The sequence below is a fragment of the Tympanuchus pallidicinctus genome, unplaced genomic scaffold (genome assembly GCF_026119805.1).
Source record: "Tympanuchus pallidicinctus isolate F22 unplaced genomic scaffold, pur_lepc_1.0 scaffold16, whole genome shotgun sequence".
Taxonomy (NCBI): Eukaryota; Metazoa; Chordata; class Aves; order Galliformes; family Phasianidae; genus Tympanuchus; species Tympanuchus pallidicinctus.
In genome coordinates, this window is record NW_026294679.1 from 2,822,307 (window position 1) to 2,845,100 (window position 22,794).

Consider the following 22,794-nt stretch of genomic DNA (forward strand, 5'->3'; position numbering starts at 1 on the left):
GTGAAATGTACAGAGCATCTGAAGTGGTGCTGGGTGCTCGGTTAGGCAACCAAATCCTGCTGTGGGTGCTGGGGTTGGCTGAGATCCTGAGCAGTTCCTGTACGACCCACCTAACGCTGCGGCGTTGTAACATTTATTACACATGAATATTCTGATGTTTCCCCCAAGCTGAAAACTCTGAATAGAGAATCTGTGCTTGAGTGCTTACTGTGTGCGTTAAGCTTTGCTATCTTCATGCTTTTATGCTGATATTTATTTCTGTCTCTCCGTCATGTTTAATTCACCTTTTTGTTTTCCCCTCATACTTTAAGATACGAGCTTTTCAAGCAGTTAGCTCTCTAATGAGTGCTAATACAGTTCCTAGCAAAACCAGATCCTGAAGGTCCTGATTTTGACTGAGCTGTTGTATATTAACATAATGCAGATAAGTCATTAGAACAATGAAAATTAAATATTCATGTTTTAGTTGTAAAGTTTATACATAGTACAAGAAATATGCAGCAACACTCTGCGTGAGTTCACAAAAAATAGATGAATGTGTGCAACGTTAACCAGGTTTCAACTTTAAAGGCGTCTCATTTGTTCAAATAACCATTGCGAAGGAGAAATGTATTTGGAATGGAACAGAACTTTTTGGACTACTTTTCAGACTTTTTTTCAGACTACTAAAAGTCTCTTGAGTCCTTTACAGGTGGTGGTGGCATTTAGAGCCATAGAACATTTGAGTTGGAAGGGACCTTTAAAGGCCATCTGGTCCAACATCCTGCAGCGAACAGGGACACCTACAGCTCCATCAGGTGCTCACAGCCCCATCCATCTCTGACTTTGAGTGTCTCTCAGGACACTTAGTTTTGGTTTCTTCTATATTGTGCTTTTGCATTTCAATAGGATGTTTGTCAAAACTGGAGTGTCGTAGCCTAAGCCCTCTCCTGAGAGTCAACATGCATACATATTCTTCCTTCTGGCCTTGTTAAAAATGCTCTTTAGGTAAAGAATTGAAAAACAGATCAATAGCAGGACTGTTACAAAGGCAGAGGCTGCTTTCCCTGTTCCACGTGTTTCTTACAAAAAAGATCTTTCCATAGTTGTCGCATGCATGCTCTTTTCTGGGTGTTTCTGAAAAACAGTCACTGCAAGTCAATATTCTTGATAGCATTGTCAAAGGCAGAGGGGAAGCACGGATGTCTCATCACAGACGTGGTCTTTCATCATCTGCTGAGACATTATTTCAAGTTGTTACATTTCCGTTCATGAATATCCTTTTCAGATGATGACAATAAATCCAGCGCTCTGACTTCTGTAGTGTTCTTCCCTGACTGTCAGTGGAAGCTTGTTTCGTTTACTGAGCGCTAACCAAGTCTTTGGGTTCTGGTAGTGAATGATTACTTTATGTAGTATAGTAATGTAGGAAAACATTTTCTTTTTCCAAAACCTACCACTTCTTAACAATACTCCCATCTCTAGATTACAGATTTAAAGTGAAATACGGTAAAAATCATACGAATGATGCAATACCGAGATGAGCTGCACTCAGACCTCATTTGGAAGAGAAGGCAGTTTGGAAACCTGTATGCTTTCCACAATTAACAAAGGAAGTGCTCATGCACTGCAGCTTTCACTACAGAGCTATATTTTCTCCTATTGCACGCACACCCTGGTAGTCACTGCATCATTAATGTTCTCCTTTGGTTGCTTTCTCCAATGGAACCACTAAAGGACAGAGTCAAGGTGACGTGGCCTTAATGTGACTGGTGTGCTCTGTTGTCTTTTTTTTCCAGGGGCCTGTTAGCCAGCAGCTTCACAGAAACACATTATTTGAAGGATGGTACTGATGTGGTTCTCGCACGCAATTACACGGTAAGGCTGCGCTGCGTGGCTGGATGATGCTTCATCGTTAAAGCTCAAAGTGCTCTCTGCTGGGATCTGAGCCGCGGGATGAAACAGCAACACGAGTGATCTTTTCTTCTTGTTGCCTTCAGTACCTTTTTGACTGCTGTGATCCTGCGCATGAATTTTCAGAGTGTGACTTCAAAGGGAAACTGTGGGGTTTTAACCATGTGATTTTTTTTTTTTTTTTTTTTTTAACAAATTTTATTCTTATTCCCCCCCCTTCCCAATCTGTAAGATTTACTCAGCTGCTTGGAAGTATAGCCATTAAGACTTTGAAATAAGGCAGCCATTGCTGTGGTGTTAAGGAGAAAAGGCCTTGGGTTCTGGCAGTGAGGATGCACTGTATGATTGCTGTCATGCAGAAGCTGCCACCAATGGGTTCAAAGGCCTGGGTGGGTTTCTGCACTGGAATCCAAAGCTGGGTTTGGGTGTAGGGGGGTGAGTTGGGTTTGTTTTTGAATCCAGATCATGCAGCTGTTGTGGATATACTTATATCTCTGTGTGTGTATGGCTAATCTGCTCCTGGTTAAAGTCAGCACAAAATGCTTTTTATCATGAATAATTTAAACTGCTTTTTTTTAATAAATACAAGGCGCTTTAAGCCAGTAAAGTTTTTGTCCTCTAAGCAATATCAACGCCTTGATTAGAAGCAATGCAGCAAGTGATTTTAATTATGAAGTTTATCTTTTATCTGCCTGAGTAATCCCAGCTCCTGTAAAGTATTTGTTATGTGATGTTATTTATTGACATTGCTGGAAGAAGCATTGTGCTTTCTGTTCCCATCCATAATGGGCTTTGCTGGTGTCAGTGAAAGGCATTATTTCTGTGCATTACATTTTACTTCTGAAGAAGCATCTTCGTTACCGCCCAGACCTCCCAAGTAAAGCAATCACTGTGAAAGCTTTCCTGTTTGCTGGATGCTCGTATCTGCTTCCAGATCTGCTCAGCAGTAAAGTCATTTGTTTTAGGAAGAGAAAAGCTGCACAGATTTTCTAAGGAAGTAAAAAGCACACAGCACATGATCAGAGTAGCAAACATTAACATGAGCATGAGTGTAGCTAATGATAGCTAGGCTTTCTCTTCCAAACAAACAAACAACAACAACAAAAAAAGCGGCCTAAAAACCTTCTGTTTTGGAAAGGGCAGTAAGTAATGAATAACACTAGTGTTTCTTTTTGCTGCCTAAAGGATGTTTTGTTTTGTTTTATTTCAAGAGGAATAGAGAAATAATTTTCCACTCAGTACTGCAATATGATTTTAAAGAGATAAGCCTCAGATTTTATTGTTGTGGGCAGATACAGTATATACATACATATATATATCAGAATAGGCTGCCCAAGGAGGCTGTGGATGCCCCATCCCTGCAGGCATTCAAGGCCAGGCTGGATGTGGTTCTGGGCAGCCTGGGCTGCTGGTTGGTGACTCTGCACACAGCAGGGGCTTGGAACTGGATGAGCATTGTGGTCCTTTTCAATCAAGGCCATTCTATGATTCTATAATAGTCTGTAGTTGAAACCAAATACAATTTCCTAATGAAAGTTGCTTAGTCAGATTGTGCTGGAAGGTTAAACCAAGGCAGCCTGGGGATTTCCCTGGCACATGTGCTGGAGCCCAGCTTGTTCTGCTGCATAGCACTTGGGGAAAAAAATGGCAGTTGTCAAAAACTAGTTGCTATGAAATGATGTCAAGCAAGGATAGAATACTGATTCAAGTGTGACAAATCAGCTGTGGTTACTATTTGTTTTTAGAGAGTCATCCGTTTCATATACTAGGGTACAGGAATAAAGGGTTTTTGGCAGGAGTGGAGAAAAAAAGCAACCTCTTGCAGTTTGGTGGAGTTACTGAACTAGAAATCAATTTTCTACCAGTCCAATTGCAGGACATGCTCTGTTAAGTTTACATTTTCAGTATGGAACTGAAAGGAACTTTGAGTGTAGCATGTGGGTCTTGGAGAAGCTGTGAAATGGGCCACAAGAAGCTCAAATTTAATAAAATAGCAGGTTGTGTGCAGAGAGGGGAAAAATCAGGAATTTTGTCATAATTCACTCTTTGATAAAGGCAACTAGCTGCACTGCAGCTGTAGTCTGCATGGGTCGAGATATCAGCTCAGCCTTCAGATTTTGCTGAGTGCTTTGCTTGACAGCAGTGGCTGGTTTCCTAAGAGCTCTGCCTTAGACTTGGTTTAAGTGACACAAATAAAGTGACTTTGTGTTTGTTTTCGCACGTCAGGGATACTGCATGAGTCAGTATTTGTTCAGAGGGCTCCTATTTCCTCACTCTTATCAGCTAGATGAGTCTAATATTGAAATAGTGATATAGCTTACTTATGCTGAAAGCCTTGGTGTCCACAGCAATTGTTACTGAAGCAATCATGCCCCAAAAATTCAGTCTATGACTTCCTGCCTTTTATTGTGGCTTTATCTTTGCTAACAAGCTACCAGCTCTTTATGAGTACCAATGATTAAAAAAAAATACTGGAGAGTAAAATACCATTACCCTGCTACTGTCATTTTGATCACCAATAAAAGCTATCCTGGCTTTTTAAATACAAGCCTCATGATGTTGTGCTGTTCTGTTGCTCGTGTTGGAAACACAAATGCTCTAAACAAATATTTTTGAAGGTATATCCTTATTTGCAGAAAGATTTTGTCTGAATCATTCCCTCTTGCCTAATGTTTTCTATGACAATGCTTTCTATAACCAAATCAAGACATTCTTTAGAAATCTATGTGAAGCTTTGTAAGTAAAAGCCATGCCCCAGTGCTGAAAAGGTTAATTGATGCAGCCAGATAGATGTGGATGAACGAAGCAATAAAAAGCACAGTGAGATGACTGTCAGGTTGGAGCACGAGTGATAACTTTCCTTTGCACTAATAAGGAAGAAACCTTTTACAACGGTATTTTCGGTTTCCAAGTAGCATTCAAGGGAGCCATGAGAAGAGAAACACTGGACGTGGCACAATTGTTGCTTTCCAGTCAGTCACATAATTGGCAGTGTAATATAACCTTTAGTCAACAATAAAATTAACCTTGATTCCAGACAGATACGTCTATGCTGAGAAAGTATCTCTGCTGTGGGTGCTTTTTGCAAGCAGTGAATTATTAAGGAAATACAATAACCTAGCTGCAAAATGAAATTGGATTTTTGCCTCTCAAAATAGAAGACCTCTTAGTCGTGGTTGCTCTTAATAATGTGCAGCCAGTCGGTTGGGTAATTCAATAAAAGGTTTCCTTTCCAAACGGTTTCCCTTCCCCTACGCTTACTTTTTTATTTTTTTGTTCCCAAACTGTGTTTGGGATTGTCTTTTTTATACCTGCCTTTGAACAGAAGTATCTCCTGTGGTCATACATGGACATAGAAGATCTTGAAGACAAACATGTGGGTTTAAAGCAAGTGGGAAAGTATGTCAGTAACTTTGTAAGGTATTCTGTACTATAGCTTTATATTAAATATCAGAAGAAAAGAAGATTATCACAGACATGCAAATTTAAGCTCTGCTGGTCTTCTTTAAAAACAAAAATAACCCCAATCCTCTATCATCTAAATACAGTCAAGGTTTCAACTGAGGATCACCTTTGAGTGTTAAGTCAACGCTGTGAATATTTAGTGGAGAAGGAATGGTCCTGTCAGTGGGCTTCTGAATGCTGTAGTCTGCAACTGAAAATAGCTTTCGTACAAAGGAGGTGGGAAACCCTGAGAAAACAAGACTTTTAAGAATGCTAAAATATTTTCTCTTTTCTTGCAATCAGGGTCACTGCTATTACCATGGAAATGTACGAGGCTACCCCAGTTCGTCAGTCAGTCTGAGTACCTGCTCTGGACTCAGGTGAGCCAATGTTTCAGTAACATTTCAGCTCTTTAATAAGTCATCTTCATACTCACTAAGTTCTGATTTACCAATACTTGCTTTTCAAATGGTTCCACGATTTCTGTAAACTCATCTACCTTGTTGCTCCGAAGAAAAATGGAATAGAAAACGCAATGCTGGGGATGTCCATGCAATGCATGGAGGGTCTTGCAGCAGTGAAGTACTTGGCGTGTTCTGTGACTGGCAGTGCCTCAGGGCCCTCCAGCCCTGCTGGTGAGAGCTATTTCACCAGCAGTGCAGGACTGCTTTGCAACTGGTGCATTGGGCAGCAGTTCAGTTGCTAGGAGAGTTTGCTCTGTAGAAGTGGCTGTGGAACTCAATAAACCGTGATGATGGCAGGTATGATGCTCACTGTTCAGACTGTAGCTACTTGTTAACAAAAAAGTAGCAGATTGGTCTTGCTGAAAAGAAAATCTCTTCTGATTTGGAGAAAGGAACAAGCTGACAACATTTTAAATACGCAATGGACACAGTTCAGGAAACAATTATCTTCCTTACTTGGACAATCAGAGGCTGGTATTTACTCACAGAGCTGTTCCAAATCACTGTAATTAACTGTAAATTGGCTCTAGTGTTCTCCCTGGAAAACCTAGTTTTCCTGTCAGGTTTCCAGCTGTCTCAACCTTTTTCTGGGTTTGTTTGATTTATCTACAAACAGCAGGAGTAGCTGGAGTCTTTTTCCCTTTGCATTTTGTGCAGTAGTAGTATTAGCACAGCTATTATACTGGAGCTCTGGAATGGAGAGGATCAGAGCAGTTTGCCACCAGGACAGCTCTCCCTGTTGTTCTCTACAGCGTGTTGGGTTCCCGTGGCTCATTTCCACATAGAGAGGGATTTTTCAGGGTGCTTCAGTATGTATCTGGCATCTTCCACAGGTTTGCTTTAACAAACCCTTTGCGTGAACCATGCTAGCTGATGTTCAGCAGTTGTTCTCATGGTCTGCAAAAATAAAGTGCATGTTCTCAGCGCGTGACGCACTGCATCACTGAATGGATTGGGTTGCTGCAAGGTCCACAGGGAACATGTGCGTTCTGCAGGAAAGGGTCTGCGCTGTTCTCTTGTTCTAGAGCTGTCTAGGAAAAAAAGAAATCCTGTTCAGGACAAAGGATTTCCCCATACTGAATGCATTTTACTTCTTCTCTAATTTGCTCATCCTCCTCTTAAAAATGTTGAGCATGCTGAGTCCTTTCCCAGTTTTAGGTAGTCAGAAATGGCAAGATGCTAGCAGTGACATTTTTCTCTCATCTGGCACTACTGCAGATTAACCCTCAAAGTGCAAGTCTTTATTAGGCTTCATTCTCCATGGGAAATGGGCAGCAGCTTCTTTTTCAGGCAAAAATTTTGCTCTAGCAGAAGTGTGGCCGTATCTTGCCATCTATGCCCATGTAACTGCTGCATTCAATGCTGAGGTTGTTCAAGACAGCGTCCATGAGTGATGACAGCATGTGATAAGGGTGCCTGTGGAGTTATTCCACAGAACTCATTTGGCAGCCCGTAGCCAACAGTAATAACTTCTAGTCATCATCTATGCTTGATTTGAGCCAGGGGTGTTTCGTTGTACAGCTTCATAATGCACTGCCAGCTTCTTGAAACATCCGGGCCCTCATTAAAACTGGTTGGGAAAAAGAGCCCAAATGGTCGTGCTGAGGCTCCAGAAGCACCGAGCATCTTTCAGAACCAGGCCTGCAGGTTATAATACACCTCCCTCACCACACCATTACAGTAGCACTGTGTCCCTCGAGAATGTCGGTGGATAGTTTTACTGCATGCGATCCAGTCTGAAATAACATCAGGGGAATAGAAGAGTTGAGAACTGCTCCGTCGCTCAGGCCACATGAGGACCATCCCTGGGGCAGCCCTTCCACCGGCAGCAGCGTTGGCAGGAAATGCTGCTCTCCTAAGAGAGGCTGTTTCTGGCTTTGTGACAGCTCCTGGCTGAATTGGACGTATCTCTCTGTCTCGTTCTCTCCATCTGTGAAATTCATTTAATGATTCTTACCTACCTCACACGGCTGTGGTCAGAGTGCCTGAAACACATCTAGTGAAAGGAAGCGTGAGCTGTTGGCTCGCCAACATCTCCAAGCACCCAAATCCCTCCACACCCACGGGACAGACACCTTGGGCAGTGTTCCGGGCATGGAGGGGTGGGAGCAGTGTCTTTTCCCTCCAAGTTCATTAAAAGACGTGAAGCTAATCATAAAGGACAGATTTCAGATAGATTATAGCATGAAACCAGAGTGTTTTGTGGTAGAGAAGCAAAACAGGATCACCGTTACCAAGGCAGAAATAGGGGATAGAACAAAACTCTTCGTTACCACTTTTATAAATCTGTAGTGCACCTACTGCTTGAATTTTCATGCAGTTCTTGTTCCTACCTCCTTTACCCCCATTTCAGAAAAGGAAGCATTATATCCAGAAGATATATAGAGAGGAGCAAAAATGATGATCAAAGGTATGGAACAGCTTTTATTCAAAAAATAGAACAGGATTTGTCAGTTTTGAAAGGAGATGATGGGGAAAAGGGGAAAAGAAGTTAGACTGAATGTCATGCTGGAGTGGGGACGATTACTGAATATTCTCTGAAACCTTAAAATTAGAAGTCATCAAACGAAGTTTTAGAGTAAAGGAAAGCACTTTTTTTTTTGTTTTGTTTTAATTCACCACATCTTGAAGCTTTGAAACTCACGATCACAAGTGGCAAAAGTGTCAGTAAATTCAAAGCATGATGAGGCAACGCAGGGAGTGGAGCAGAGGGAGCCTCTCGGCCTGTCAAACCCTGAGACATCCCATACAGTTACACTGTCGAGCTGGGACAACAGTCAAGTTCTTCTTATGTTCTTCTATCTTACCCCTAAGCATCTGCTGTTGGCCAGAGCCTGAGTCAGAGTGCTGGTCTGGAGGAACCTTACTCTTGATCAAATATGACCACTAAGTGCTAATGGGGTATGGTTGCACATCTGAGAAGGATTGTTAGCTTACAAATATGCTGTGATTAATCTGCCAGTCGTCAGATGCAGAAAGAATGAAGTGTGAAATCTGCAGGCTGAGACACATTTGACTAGTTTGCATTTTTCAGGGAGGTAGAGGAGAGTAATATAAAGATAACTGAGAGGCAGACACAGTTCTTATATTCATACACTTCTATACTGCAGCTATGTTGCATCCTCTCAGACATAACATTTGAGTGGCTCATTTTATGTAAGATTACCATGGCATAAATAGTTGAATTGACACCAACAGCAGCCTGAAATGCAGGTTAGAGGAGAGGATGGCTGTGCTCCAATCTGTGTCCTGCTGGGTCCTCCAGAGGAGGAAGAGCTTAGTGCTGGAAAGGAGATGTGTGTGCTGAATGGGAACAATGGGCAATCAGTGCTTCTGTCTAGAAAGCCAATTAGATTGTCAGAGCTTCTGGGCAGGAGAACATCTGACCAAACACAGTCGTTTTCTTCCTCTCCTGTGGAAATACCCTTCTGTTTATCTAGCTCAGAGGCTCTTCAAGGTTTTAGCAAATAATTTTGGCCTGCAGCCACCACACAACTCTTCTCTGATAAAACTGCATACAGTCGAGTGATTTCTTCTTATTTTTTTTCCCCTGTTACTTTCTCTGCAAGTGCAGAAGCTGGTATATACACAAAAATGCAGCCTGAAGATGAGCACAGCCTCTATGGTCTGTGCTGAAGTGCAGGAGCTAGCAGGGAGACATGCAGGACCAGGAGCATCTGCTGTGACCTCCATGATGGGAGGCTTTCACAAATGCCTTAGTACTTTAGGGATGCAAATCTCATGGGAAGCCTTTTTGTTCTAAAACACCAAGATGCTCTTGAAAATCCTGAGGATCTCCCTAATTGCCAGGTAATAAGCTCATTTGTGTGTATGAAGTATTCAGTCATTGTCCATAACAGGAAGATACTGCGCCCAGTGATAGCGGTGGGAGCAGGGTTGCAGTAGGCAGTAATTCCTTATGGGGTTACACGGTTATGTGGCACGAGGCTGACAGTACTACAGCCATCTACTTGTCAGATGAGCTGGCCAAACTCACTGCATCCCAGACACAGCTGAAGGAGACAGTTGTGTGCCTGTTGTCCCTGGGTACACTTTAATGTCCCTAGGCATCACTGGCACAACCATAAGAGATGATCCCCACCAATAGGCTGAGTCTAATCCTTCTCCCCCCTGTCACGTCTAAAAGCATTTATTAAAAATGAAATGTAATACATTTTGTGACTTGAAGAAATGTTTTACAAACCTTAATGTGATGTGCAACTTTCAATCAAGCTTTCTTTTTTTTTTGCTATAGTATTTACTACACGATACTGTTCAATGTGTTCATTAAATAGGCACTAATGCCAACTTCTCTTTACTCCTTCACCTTTCTCTGCTTTCACTCGTCAGCCTGGTCACGTTCCCCACTAAGCACACAAGTGACACTTCCGACAACGCAGTTACTGTTTCTTACCACCCAAATGTTGGACATGGAATTGCATTTTCACTCTTGATTCAAGTATCTCCTTGCTTAAATTCCAGGCATCAGAAGTTGCAGACCAATATACATTCACTCTGGCATTTCTGTCTTGTGAGGAGGAAGCATTAAGTGCATGCTACAGTATTCTCTGGGTATGACTACATTTTTGACTGTGCTCTAGAATGTATTTTCAGGTTAATGAAAGGCACAGGCTGGAATAAAACATGTATTTGACTAACAACGTATCTGAGCAGGGGAACCTCTGCTACTGCTGCAGTATGTAAAGCAGTAATTCTGCTGCTATGACCTCCCTTTGAGATGCTGGCCTTTGTTGATGTGGGTCAGGCCTGCTATTTTAAAGGAATTCTAATGTGCGGTATAACAGTATTACTGGAGTCTCATGTGATGCCCTTCCTCAGCACATCATTACTGTGTGCAGTTACTAAAATTTACCCTGTTTGCAGCTGGGTTGCTGCACAGAAAGAGGTGAATTGCCTGGCCAAGGCTGCCTGCAGAGCACTGGTTTATAAGAAAGTATCTGTCTTCTGTCTCTGGAGTCCAGCTCCCATGCTCTGTATTTCCCAGTCTTTTAAAGCTAGCAAAATGGCCAAGCCTTTTGGATTATATCTAAAGACTACTTAACCTATTAGAAGAGCAGTCCACTTCATTCAGTTATCCCAATTGTGTTCGTCTGCAACTAATTACAGCAGAGTAAAAGTGAAAGCTTTTATTCACTACTGCATTTTTTTTTCCCCTTTTCTTTGTTTGCCTGCTTATGTGCCTGGGAACTCATTAGATGAAGTCCTGGGAATGCAGGATTTACAGGAAAAACAAACAAAAATGCCCTATCCCTTCACAGATCACTTTCTGGTATCGCACACATTGAGGAATGCAGCAGTTCTTCATTGCCACACCTCATCTCAGGCATCGGCACAATATTCTGGGGCCAGAAGGCTCAGCTTCTGTTATCTGTGTGGCTAAAACTCATTGAACTCTGTGGCACAGCAGTGGGATCTGACCATTTACTTTTGAAGCTGAAGTATTAATTATGAAGTAAAGGACCTGTAGGTTTCTGAATGGCACACGAGTCCTGCATAGCCTTTCACTGTGGACAGAGGCAGACTCAATGTCAGTATGTGGTGTGGAGCACGACAGCCCTCCAGTCTAATTAATTTCTTACAGGCTGAAAGCATCTACATTCCAGTGGTAATAGGGCTTTTTATTATTATTGTTTAGCAATGAGTATAACTCTGAGCTTCATTAAAACCAAATGTTTAATTGCATTCGTGGATATCAGATTTATTGATTTACTTAACGTTCTCCTAACACTGCAGCAGAATAATCTATCACGGTTTCATGTAGTGCTGTCCTAGCCAAGTTTTACTTCAGCATCACAATTTCTCAGACAAGTATGCATTGATGGTTTATGTTGGCTGGGACTTTGCTTCTGCTGACAAGTTGGAAAAGAAAAATCCCATTTATATTTTGAGATTTCCTAAAGCCTGTTGATTTATGAAATACGACTGGCCTTGCGTTAGGTTTTGTTTTGTTGGGTTTTTTTTTTGTCCTGCTTTTTTAAGAGGGGAAAAAAAATATCCTATTTGCTTTTAATGCTGATTTAAGTAGAGGATTTATTCCATCAAATTACATTTCCCTAAATGAGATATTCTTTGCAAGGTAAGCAGCACTTAATAACAAATTAGTTATTGAATTAGTTACTAATGTTTTAATTTCTTTTGCCTTGAGACAGTGTGAGAGCTCTCATCCTAACCCATCCCCATCTGTCCATTTGTCATATAATGGCATGTATTAGGCAGATACCAATTGAGTTCACAATTTGAGCTGATTTGCAGCGGTGAGGATGTGGCTGGTTTGTTGCTGAGCCCCAGACATGAGCAGGGCTCAAACCCTGCTCAGAGGCAGAGTGAAATATCAGCTTGGCCTCAAGATTGCACTGAAGCTGCTTCCAGTTGGCTTGAAGCCCATGAACTGATGTCTGGACATGCTGCACGATGTAGATTTTATTTTTCCCCCTCTCTGCTACTGATGGTGGAAAGCCTGATTGTTTTAGATGGGAGCTGAATTGACTCAGCTTTCCTGCTCAACTGTTTTTGTAGGTCTTTCTGAGTTTTCAGTATCACTATCGTGTGAGATTGAAGCAAACACATGTACCATGGGTTAGATAACTAGAAGCCAAAAAATTTATATTTTATATTGCATTTTTCCCCAATATTTATAAGTCTGGAAATTCTGGTAATCTTTTGTTGAGGTAGCGGTAGAAATCTCACAGATTTCTGTTAGGAGTTGGCCTTTTGTCTGCTCATAGCTGCTTCTCAAGCATACATGGAGTTGCTTTTGCAATGCCTTTGGGGTTCCTCATGTTGTTTTTGACTGGTATTTTCTATTTCAATATACTGCATTTTCATTTTTTGAAAAGCACTGTGTTATTTAACGTTAACGTCTCCCGAGAAGAAGTTGTCTCACCTTGGTCATTAGGGAGCATGGGCTGACTGAGGAGCATAGTAGAACCACCGAAACAGAGGCTTCTTTCAAACAGAAAAATATAAGGGAAAAAGTAATTACAGATTAATTCAATTGACATCACATTCTCAGTAGTGAAAGACTGGTTTTAGGTATCGTTTATCAGGTCTTGCCACACTAAAAGAGAAAGAAACCAACTTTTTTTGACTAGTTACAGTTGTAAGTGCTGTGCTTGGCAATAATCAAGGGGGAAAATGTGATTATAGGAAAAGAAAATTAGCAAAAAAAAAAAGAGCTGGCCAAGAGAATTCATATTTGATATTTGTTATCGTATTACAGATGGTCACAAGCTGGGTGCAAGTGTCCTGCAGGCAGTACTGAAAAGAAAAACATGCATTAAATTAAAGCTATTCCTTCCTTTATGCCAAAACTGCAGATTTCTTTTTTTTTACCATGGGATTGCTTCATATGCAAAGGGTGGCACCGTTCTTAAAGGATTGGGAGTTTTGATGAGTAGTTGAATAGGCTGTCCTAGCACTTATTTGCTCAATTGAAAACAAAATTAATCACTTGGGTATCTGTTCACCTGTCTGTATGCCCTCCAGTGAGAGAAAACGGAGTTATGAGTCAATTTAGACAGTACCTGGGTTTACAAAGGATGTGTTGGAAACCCAGCGATCACTGAGGGGGAGAAAATAAAGGGGTGAGTAAGCTTTATCCAGAAAAAGGATGCTATTAAGTCTCTCCATCTTCAGTGTAAATAATTAAATAAAATTAAACTACATATCTATAGATATAGATTTTTTTTTTATTTAAGTTAAGGTTCTAGAGGAATGAAGTTTAACATTAAAAATAAAACCTTCATGGTTTCATGCTGTTTGGGAGTTGTTAATAAGGGAGATGGTCAGGCTGTCCCATTTCAAACAGTGACTAATGGACTTCTGCCTCCACTGCTGGTTCCAGAAGGCCTCCAGAATGGAATAATTTATTGCACAAGGGAAAAACAACAACCCTTACTTGATTATGCTGATTACGGAGTTGCTGATTATGGGAGTAAAGAGAATATGCTGTCCTAGTTTCCTAAATTCTTCAAGGAATATGGCAGATCTTAAAATAATTTCTTAGAACTGCAGATTGTAAGGATACTGAATCACAGTGCAACCTGCTTGGAGGTCCCCATATGTCATTCATCCTATCGTGTATCCTAGCTATTGCTACAAGGGTTGCTGTAATAAATCAGTCCTGCTTTTCCAGTTCTCATCCATCACGCAAAGCGTGCTTGTGTGATGGTAAATCATGCATCTTACCTGATTTGCCAAGGGTACTGAGGAAGCTGCAGATGGATTACCAGAGCCTGACTCTGGGTCAAATCAGTACACTACTCTCCTTTTGTTGGGGATGTTACTGTAAATGCTTTTGCACAGCCTTTTTAATATCATGGATTACCAGTCTTGTTTTACCTTGGGCATCTAGATATTACTCTTCACATGAAATGGTTATTTGTTAGCTTGGGTGAACCAACAATAAGGGTGTTTGGTAACAAATGGACTGCCTGCTTGAAACCAAAGTTTCAGGTAATTGATTGGGACTTTCTTCATTGTATCTTTGTAAGGTTGGAATAGCTAGGACAGCTTTTTCCAAATAATTTCACTTTTTATTTTTGTATCAGCCTTTACGATGCTTCTGGCTCCTTCCACCACGTTTTTCCTTTTTTAAACCTTCTGTAGAACTGTATAGAGACATGGACTGGTCTTAAAATACTTGTAGTACCTCACCTTTGTTGTAGTACAGACAGAAGAGCAGACACCTATAGAGGAAAAAGAGAAACCAATATAACATAGCCAGCTTTAATCTAAAAATAATAGTGGTTTAATAGCATATAGAGAAAGTGTAGAGCAATGTAGAGGAGGAATTGGGGAAGAACACTTTAGCCAATCAAAATTTTCAGAGGGATTTTGGGTAGATTGTAATATTCCTGCTGAAACTTTGCCATTGTTAATGATTTATGCATTCATAATTTAAAGATATGGAAACAGCATGTTCAATGTAGTGTCTAAATGATGAGTACTTGCTATACCACATAAGCAAATGTTTATCAATATTTAACAAAAAAAATAAAAAAGGTAAAAACAAGTAAACACAAGTAAAAAAGGAAAAAAAGAATTTTAAAGGATGCCTTTCTTTGATCAAATAATTGCCCAAGGAAACTCAATATCCAGTTTGATGCAGGAACTAAGACCATCTTGAGTTGACAATACGTGCTCAGGATACAAGTTAGACAATTCTAAGTCAGACTTTGAATACTAAATGCTTTCCTCTTGCAGACACAACTCAAGTAGAGATGACTGTAAACCTAACCTATGCCTTCTTATGGTATTATGCCATCCTGATGTCCTCTTTGCACATTGCTGCTGACAGTAATGTGATAGGAGTGCATTTCTCAGTAGAAGACCTTTGGGTTCCTCAGACAACAGATGGTATTGTGGTAAAAAATGAAATTTTGGAGGCATTATTTTAAACAGGAATCCTTTAGTTAATATTTCTGAACTTCATTTTACTGCCCCACAGTGCAGTATTTAATAACCCATTTTCATACTCAAATGCCTCTTTCATCTGGCAGCTTTGATGCTTGCATCAGCGTTTGGTTTAAAAGGTATCTACAGATCATAATAAGTTCTTTTGCTCTCTACCTTTCCTAATGAAAACATTTCGCCATGCTTTTGTTCGTTCCTGTTTGCAACAGGTCCTCAGAAGTACTCACATCATTACTCTAGTCAGCAATGGCAATGCATCACTGGGAGAATGGAAAACACATAAAACACAAATGTAATTTTGTTCTACAGCACGACACTTCAGAAAAGGAAAATTTTCTTTGAGCCATAGCTTTTTGTAAGGTGTAGTGTGCTGTAATGACAAATGTACAGCTTTGATGTTTCCTGCTCCACCCAACCATGGTACTGTAAATAAGCATTTTGCTTTTTCATATTCCTCTGTTATTAAAGCTTGTTGTAACCTTGTTGAAGACAAACATAGGTTTGTTCTTGAAAGCTGCGCATCTTACTCTGCTGTCTTCCATAACAGGGGAATTATTGTGTTTGCAAACAAAAGCTACATTGTGGAGCCATTAGAAGATGCTACAAGTGAACACAAGATCTACCGAGCAGAGAACTTGGAAATAATTCCAGGGTCCTGTGGCCACCAGCTGGACATCTCTGCCACGAGGGCCGCTGACACGTCGCACCGCACTCCACCCGGCAGGGTAGGTGCATGCTGTGCTTTCGTGTTTCTGGTTTGTTAAGTACCTTCCTGGTAGCATCTCCATAACACTGTCTGCCATAACTCTCTTTTCCAGACTCATTTCCTATATCCCTACTGAACAGACTACTAAACCACACAGTCAGCTTCTGCTGATGGCACGTGCTTAAGAACATGCCTAAAGCTGAGCACATGCTTACAAGATTTGCTTAAGCTTTGTTACTTTTTCCCGCTCCCTTATTGCTTTTTCTCATTCTTTTTGGTAATGAGATAGCACAGGAAAAGTTTCATACTACCATGGTAATATATTGTGGTTCATGTATGATTATAGCAACAATTTAGGACCCCATAAGAACGCTGAGCAATGTCTGGAAAAGTTCTTGGCCAGCCGAGGTGGAAAAGAACACGAGAGCTGTGATGCTTTGAGAATAGTGTTTTAAAACCTAAATGAACCTATACGTTCTTACAGGAAAGTATCCTGTGCAGACAAAACAAATTCTCACAGTATTATCTTACAGATGTGTTATAGTAATTGTTTTTATGTAAGGAGTGCACTTAATGTGAAATGCATCTCGCTAATGGAAACAGTAGAAAATGAGCTGAAAACCATGAAGAAATACTGTAACAAATTAATGTGCATACTGGATATGGATTGTGGAAAACACTGTTTTAGGTGTCCAGAAATCATACAGTGATACAATTCTGACCTCATATTTCATTAAATGTCACTTTCTGTGTTTCATAGTTACGGGTGCTACTAAGCCCATGTATCAAGTTAACTGTGAAGGAAAGCAACCTAAATGGCATTACCAGATTTTAGTTATGTAGTGGAATTAAATTATTTTGTATTTTAGGAATATCAAGCGTTATCTGTCCAAATTTCCTTTTGTTAAAAAAATATATATATTATATAAAACCCTATATATAGGTATATATAGGGTTAGCTGTTACAGATGCAACTTTATGGGCTAAGCATTTTTCTGAAAAGGTGTGAAGACTGTAGGTTGAAAGTGTTGACAGTAATTTATGTAAGCTTTCTTTATGATTTCTTCTTAAATACTCCATATTAATGCTCATTAATATCAACATATCTGTGACATGAACCCTTTCTGGGAAACACAAGATAGCAGAACAAAGCCATGGCCTTCCAGCCTGCTTTTCTATAAGTGCAGCTCTACCAAAACGGGCTTCCTTACAGTGACGTTTCAAAAATAGGTTCCTCCATTAAGCTAAAGTGTTTCACACCCTAAAAACTGCATTTTCAAATTATTTCATGTGTGTGGAAATGAACTTTTTTGAATCTTTAAGGTTTCCCCAAAACGTTTGGGACATGCAAGTGAAGTTTGGAGAGGCAATCTGTAACGCCAGGCAACTGAAATGAAAAGCATACACATAACTATCTGATACATTCAAAACAATTTCACCATTACCCTCGTGGTTCTCACATTCTGTTGATGGCTTCAACTATGTGTTATAATTCACCTTACATATCTGAAAGATATTGTTGCAATGGTTCACTGGGCATAAATATGAAACCTGTCACCAGCCACATCACAGAGTTGGGTAAAATGCTTGTAATGAGTATGCTGGATACGCTTTTAATGTATGAATTCTGGAAGTTGTCAAATGTAATATGTGGACTGAATTTTCACATTTCGGTGTTGTCATCAACTAAGCAGACTGTCAGGATACACTGAATAATGATGAATTGCAAATTATTGAGACACAAGGCTGCTCCACATTATGCTGGGTCACAGAAGTAAGCACAGTGCCGGGTTTAGGGCATAATGAAAATTTCAGGTTTCTTGGCAGGCTTGAGGTAGTTTTTAGTTTATTTCACTGACCTTTCACCCATCTGCATACACTAAATGCTTGTTGAGCAGACCTGAAATGTTAGATCAATGTAGCACAAATTTAGACCAGCCTTTGGGTTATATATACGTACGAATAAATGATGGAGAAAACAATAGATTCAGCTTCCCAGGTCCAAATGTGAGGTTTGCTAGATCAAGTCAGATGGTACAGCAGGTGTGGGCAGACACATTTTGCTCCGTTAGGGTTGTGTATATATAAATTCGGAGCCATTTTATAATGCAGGGGGCCCTCAAACTGCAGCAGGGAGTGTGCCAACCAGATAAGCTCCATTGGTATGGGATCCTACAGAAAGCAATTCCTGCATGTAATATAGTTGCTATATTATGGCTTTTCTCTTTAGCCACACAAAATAACCATTTCAGTGGTCCTGGTAGATCACATATCAGCTGATCCAGGGAATTAGATCACAGAGAGAGAGTGAGGCTGCAACACTGCACTGTGAATCCAAGCTAAGCCAGTTCCCAGGAAGGGAAGCACTGAAAATATATGGTGTTATAGGACAGCAGTTTTGCAGTACGATCAGGTATTGAAGAAGCAGGGGAGCAGGACAGTAATCAGCTGAAAAAGGTATCTGATCTCCCCTCGTGTATTTCTGTCATGGCTGTATTATTGACTCTTCATTTTAATTCTGAGTGATTAAATCAGGGAATGGATTGTGTGTTGATGCAGTTGGCTGCAGAAAGCAGATTGAAAGAAGCAATAATTAGGTACATCTTATAAATAAATATCATATCCAAGGAATACACATAGCCTTTGGGCAAATTGCAGGGATGGATTCATTTTGCAAATCAGTCACCAGAGGCTAATATGATTACAGTCTGCTAGCCAACTTCTCTCAGGCTAACTCTCTCCTGTCCAAATAATTTTGCTTTTGGTGAAAAACGAATGGCTTATTGACTAGGGTAGCAGAGCCCTTATATCTTCACACCTGGGAGACATCTCAGTTTTCACTAGAAGACCAGAGGCATCTTAGGGGTAAGTCTCTAACAAAGACTGCATAATAAATTTTGAGTTTATATTAGATTTTCAGTGTCTGAGGGACCAGCTCTGTCACAAACAAAACCCACACAGTCATTTGCCTTCCATAACACCTCGCTCATGTCTATGATGTGTAGTGTAGCTCTGTCTGATGTGTAGTGGAGAGGTGAATCAAGCTCTACTGAGATCCTTCACACCCCATTTACTGCTGGTACAGAAGCTGCAAAGGGAATGTGCTGGCTCTTGGGTGTCCTGCTGCCTGATGACCTGCATGGCAGAGGAAGCACCAGGTCCATGAGCAAATCATGCCTGCATTGTGGTGATGGTTGTGTCCAGTAGAACAGAAGAAGATGGCAGAGAACCCAGTACCAAGAGAAGTTACAGGAATATCTACATGTGCTCATTTGCTAGGCCTGCAATAAGTCTAACCACACGAAGTGCAGCTGATTCTTAGTTGATTAATGATAGCTTCTAGTGCTTTCTCAGCAACAGTCTAAATGGAAATTAATGTTTTCCAGTTATTGTAGTTAGAAGGCTGCGTAGCTCTATTAAACATGAGTGTTTTAACATTAGAATGCTGGAATTAGTGAGAGTTACATCTTTTATTTTCCTCTAGGTATTCCAAATCAATCTGCAGATAGCAAGGAGAAACATTTTGAGCACATCAGGAAAACTTTGTAAAATTTGGCGGAATGGTGACATCCAGTATTGACAGAGTTTTAAAAGAGATTGCACAGTTTGCCTTAGAGACCATTTGCTTTGAGAAGTTCTGTTTTGCTTTAGGTTAAAGAGCATCATGGTTGTTAGTAGGTCATGCAACTGCTGAAGTTGCTTAAACTCTGGCACAAAGATTGGGCGTGCTGCTGGAACCTCTGTTTCCTAACTGTCTTATTTCAGAGACATGGGAGAAATAATTCAACAGATGCTCAGCTGGCATAAATCACAGGACTTTTATGGGCTTCAGAATGTCTCTTAAATTAGGGTATCAGAGGAGTTCTGTGATTAGTAATATTACAATATTTTATCTTCTTGAGGTAAGCATTGTACTTCAAACCTGCATTTGGAACTGCTGGTAACGTGACTAGCTCTTTTATGTGAATATACAGATACAAAATTAAAAGTAAGCCATCCTTTTTTTTTTTTCTTTCTTTTTTCTTTTTTTTAAGCATTACAGTTTTCTACTCTGGACACTGACAATTCATTTAGGTAGATTCTTTTTTCTGCAGTTTTGGTCTTGTTTTTTTTTATTATTATTATTTTTATTTTTTTCTATGTAATTGCTCAGTTGACCACTTGATCTCTCATTTGCTTGACTCAGTATTCCTTCATTGCTCATTTTCCGTAGTAACGTTTGTGCAAAATATTTACTTGAAGTCAATTAATAATTTCTTTAAGAGCACCTTGGAAAGTTCTTTCCAATGGAGATGATGTTCTCCTGTAAGGAAAGATAACTCCAACATTGTAACTGCAGAAACCCAGAAGGTTGATCAATCCTTTGCATCATTTTTCTTCTTGTGATCGAATCTCAGTTGTTTGGTTTGGGGTTTTGTGGGTTTTTCTGTGGGCACCACATAGACTATTTCTGTTATGTAGATAAAAGGAAGGCCGAAATCTGAGATGTGTTGCATCTCCTCTTGCAAGCACTGTGTTGAACTGGGGGAAGAGCTGATTCCAAGGGTCACTTATTACAAAAAATAAAAAAATCCCACAGAATACTGTTTTCATCTTTTTTGACAGTACAAGAGGGAGACTCTGAAGACAACAAAATATGTGGAGCTTGTTATTGTGGCAGATAATCGTGAGGTAAGAGACATGGGAAACACAGGTTGGAAATGAGTAGCTCTTTTCAGTTTCAGTATGGAATTATAAGGAATGTGCTTCAGATTTAAAAAAAGATATATATATTGGGGCTTTCACATGTCATGCTTCTACAGAGCTAGGCAACAGAAGGCCCTTAAAGATAGGGTAACACTGATAGTTCTTTGTACATCTCTCTTGCAATATTTCATAAGGAATGTGACACCCACAGGTAATTGGGATATCTGTCTGTAATTCAAGATGTGACAAATGAAAATTCACAGCCCATGAACTGATTGTATCTTCACTGCATTCTGTGACAGCCCTTGGCAGGATTGTCACTGTTTGGAGGATGCTGTGGGATCCTGCATTTCCCTTTGAAGTAGTGCTTTACCATCACATTGCATGAAGCCTTCCTGACAGTTTGGAAACAGAGCTATGGAGCGAGGAGCCAGGACAGGCTGTAGAAATGTTCCAGTCAGTTGAATGGCAACCAAAGATATGAAGTCTTGGATTGGATTATTTTGCTACTTGCATTTGATTTTCATTTGCAAATGTGATGGTCTCTCACTCTCCTTGAACACAGCTAGTTAGGGAGTAACAATCGCTCTGCTGCCAAAGCAGTGTACAGGAAAGTCTTTTCATTTTCACAAAACATCAGCCCCAGACAGATTGCAATATAAGACTTAAGGATTTTAAAGTCCTTATGTGAAAAACAAATCCCATCCCATAGCCTGTGCTTATTATGCACCACATTCTGGTCGTCCCGTGGAAGCCAGCAGGAATGTGCAGTTGGGGATTACAGAGGGTGACTAAGGACCAAATATTGCTAAGTGGCTGCTGTGGGAAAACACTACTGTTTGTGCTGCTAGAACATTGATCCTTTATGTTCCAAGTTTCAGAGACAAGGCAAGGATGTGGAAAAAATTAAGCAGAGGCTGATAGAAATTGCAAACTATGTTGATAAGGTAAGAACATGAGAATGATTTCTCTTTTTCAGAAGTTATTGCACTTTCTGAAGGAAAAGTTCATCTCCAGCACTTGTTGGAAAATCTTTGTATTCTCACAGAGGGTGGTGAGGCACTGGCACAGGTTGCCCAAGGAGGCTGTGGATGCCCCATCCCTGCAGGCATTCAAGGCCAGGCTGGATGTGGCTCTGGGCAGCCTGGTCTGCTGGTTGGTGACCTGCACACAGCAGGGGGTTGGAACTGAATGAGCATTGTGCTCCTTTGCAACCCAGGCCATTCTGTGATTAGTACAAATTAAGCTTCTAAAATTTACATTTATACCTTGTATGAAAAGAAAAGGAGCTTAAAGCTAAAACCTCCAGGTAAGAGCGAGTCACACGTTTCTTACCCCTTCCTTCCTACAGTAATTGTTGTCCCCCAGCCCAGCTCCCCATGTGCTGGTAGTGAAATAATGACAGAGGAAGTATAGTTCAGACCAGAACAAGTTCTCAAGGACATTAACTCAAGGAGAAGCATTTGTGATTAAAAACAAGCTGCTGAAAACACCTCCACCTCTTGCATAATTGTCTGGCTGACTTATTACTGCAGGACAGGCGTTTATATGTTACCTGCTCAAAATTAATTTTGCATGTTATGATGTATTTATGTTTCATGCTTAATTTATGCTCAGAAAATGGCAGAGTTATCCAAATGGCTATAATGCATATAAACAAGACAAAGATCTAGTATATGCTTTTCTCAGATTGTCAGCCAAATCTCGACTTGATCGATCCCTGAGTCCTTCTCTACTTTATTCCTACCTTAGAATTTTTATCTGCTCCATCCCTAACGCTGCATCTGCTCCCTCCTTGTGGCAACGCTGACATTTAACGCTGTGATAGCAGTGTCCAGCAGTGCAACAATTGTTGTTTCTGTTTTCTCTTTAGTTTTATAGGCCACTAAATATTCGAGTAGCCCTGGTCGGAGTGGAAGTGTGGAATGACATGGATAAGTGCTCTATTTCTCAAGATCCTTTCACCAGCCTCCATGAGTTTCTGGACTGGAGAAAGCTAAAACTACTACCTCGTAAACCCCATGACAATGCACAGCTAATAAGGTAGAGTTTATACCATGAATAACATTGGCTGGATTGGGTTCTCTCAGCTGTTGGGTTGGTCGCTTGTGCTCCTTAAGGGCTGTCTTTCCTCTCTGCAATCACAAAGTGTTTTGCTGAACCCTT

General features: G+C 40.5%; 1 protein-coding gene across 2 annotated transcripts in view; it reads left to right on the top strand.

Annotated features, from left to right (window-relative positions):
- ADAM12 (ADAM metallopeptidase domain 12) overlaps positions 1–22,794 on the top strand; it is a 167,678-nt gene that overhangs the window by 91,311 nt on the left and 53,573 nt on the right. For both annotated transcript variants that reach the window (XM_052676845.1, XM_052676847.1), the window contains exons 4-9: positions 1,779–1,857; positions 5,641–5,717; positions 15,784–15,961; positions 20,548–20,613; positions 21,504–21,575; positions 22,502–22,671. In XM_052676845.1, the coding sequence (XP_052532805.1) occupies positions 1,779–1,857; positions 5,641–5,717; positions 15,784–15,961; positions 20,548–20,613; positions 21,504–21,575; positions 22,502–22,671 (642 nt within the window). The remainder of the gene's footprint in view (positions 1–1,778; positions 1,858–5,640; positions 5,718–15,783; positions 15,962–20,547; positions 20,614–21,503; positions 21,576–22,501; positions 22,672–22,794) is intronic.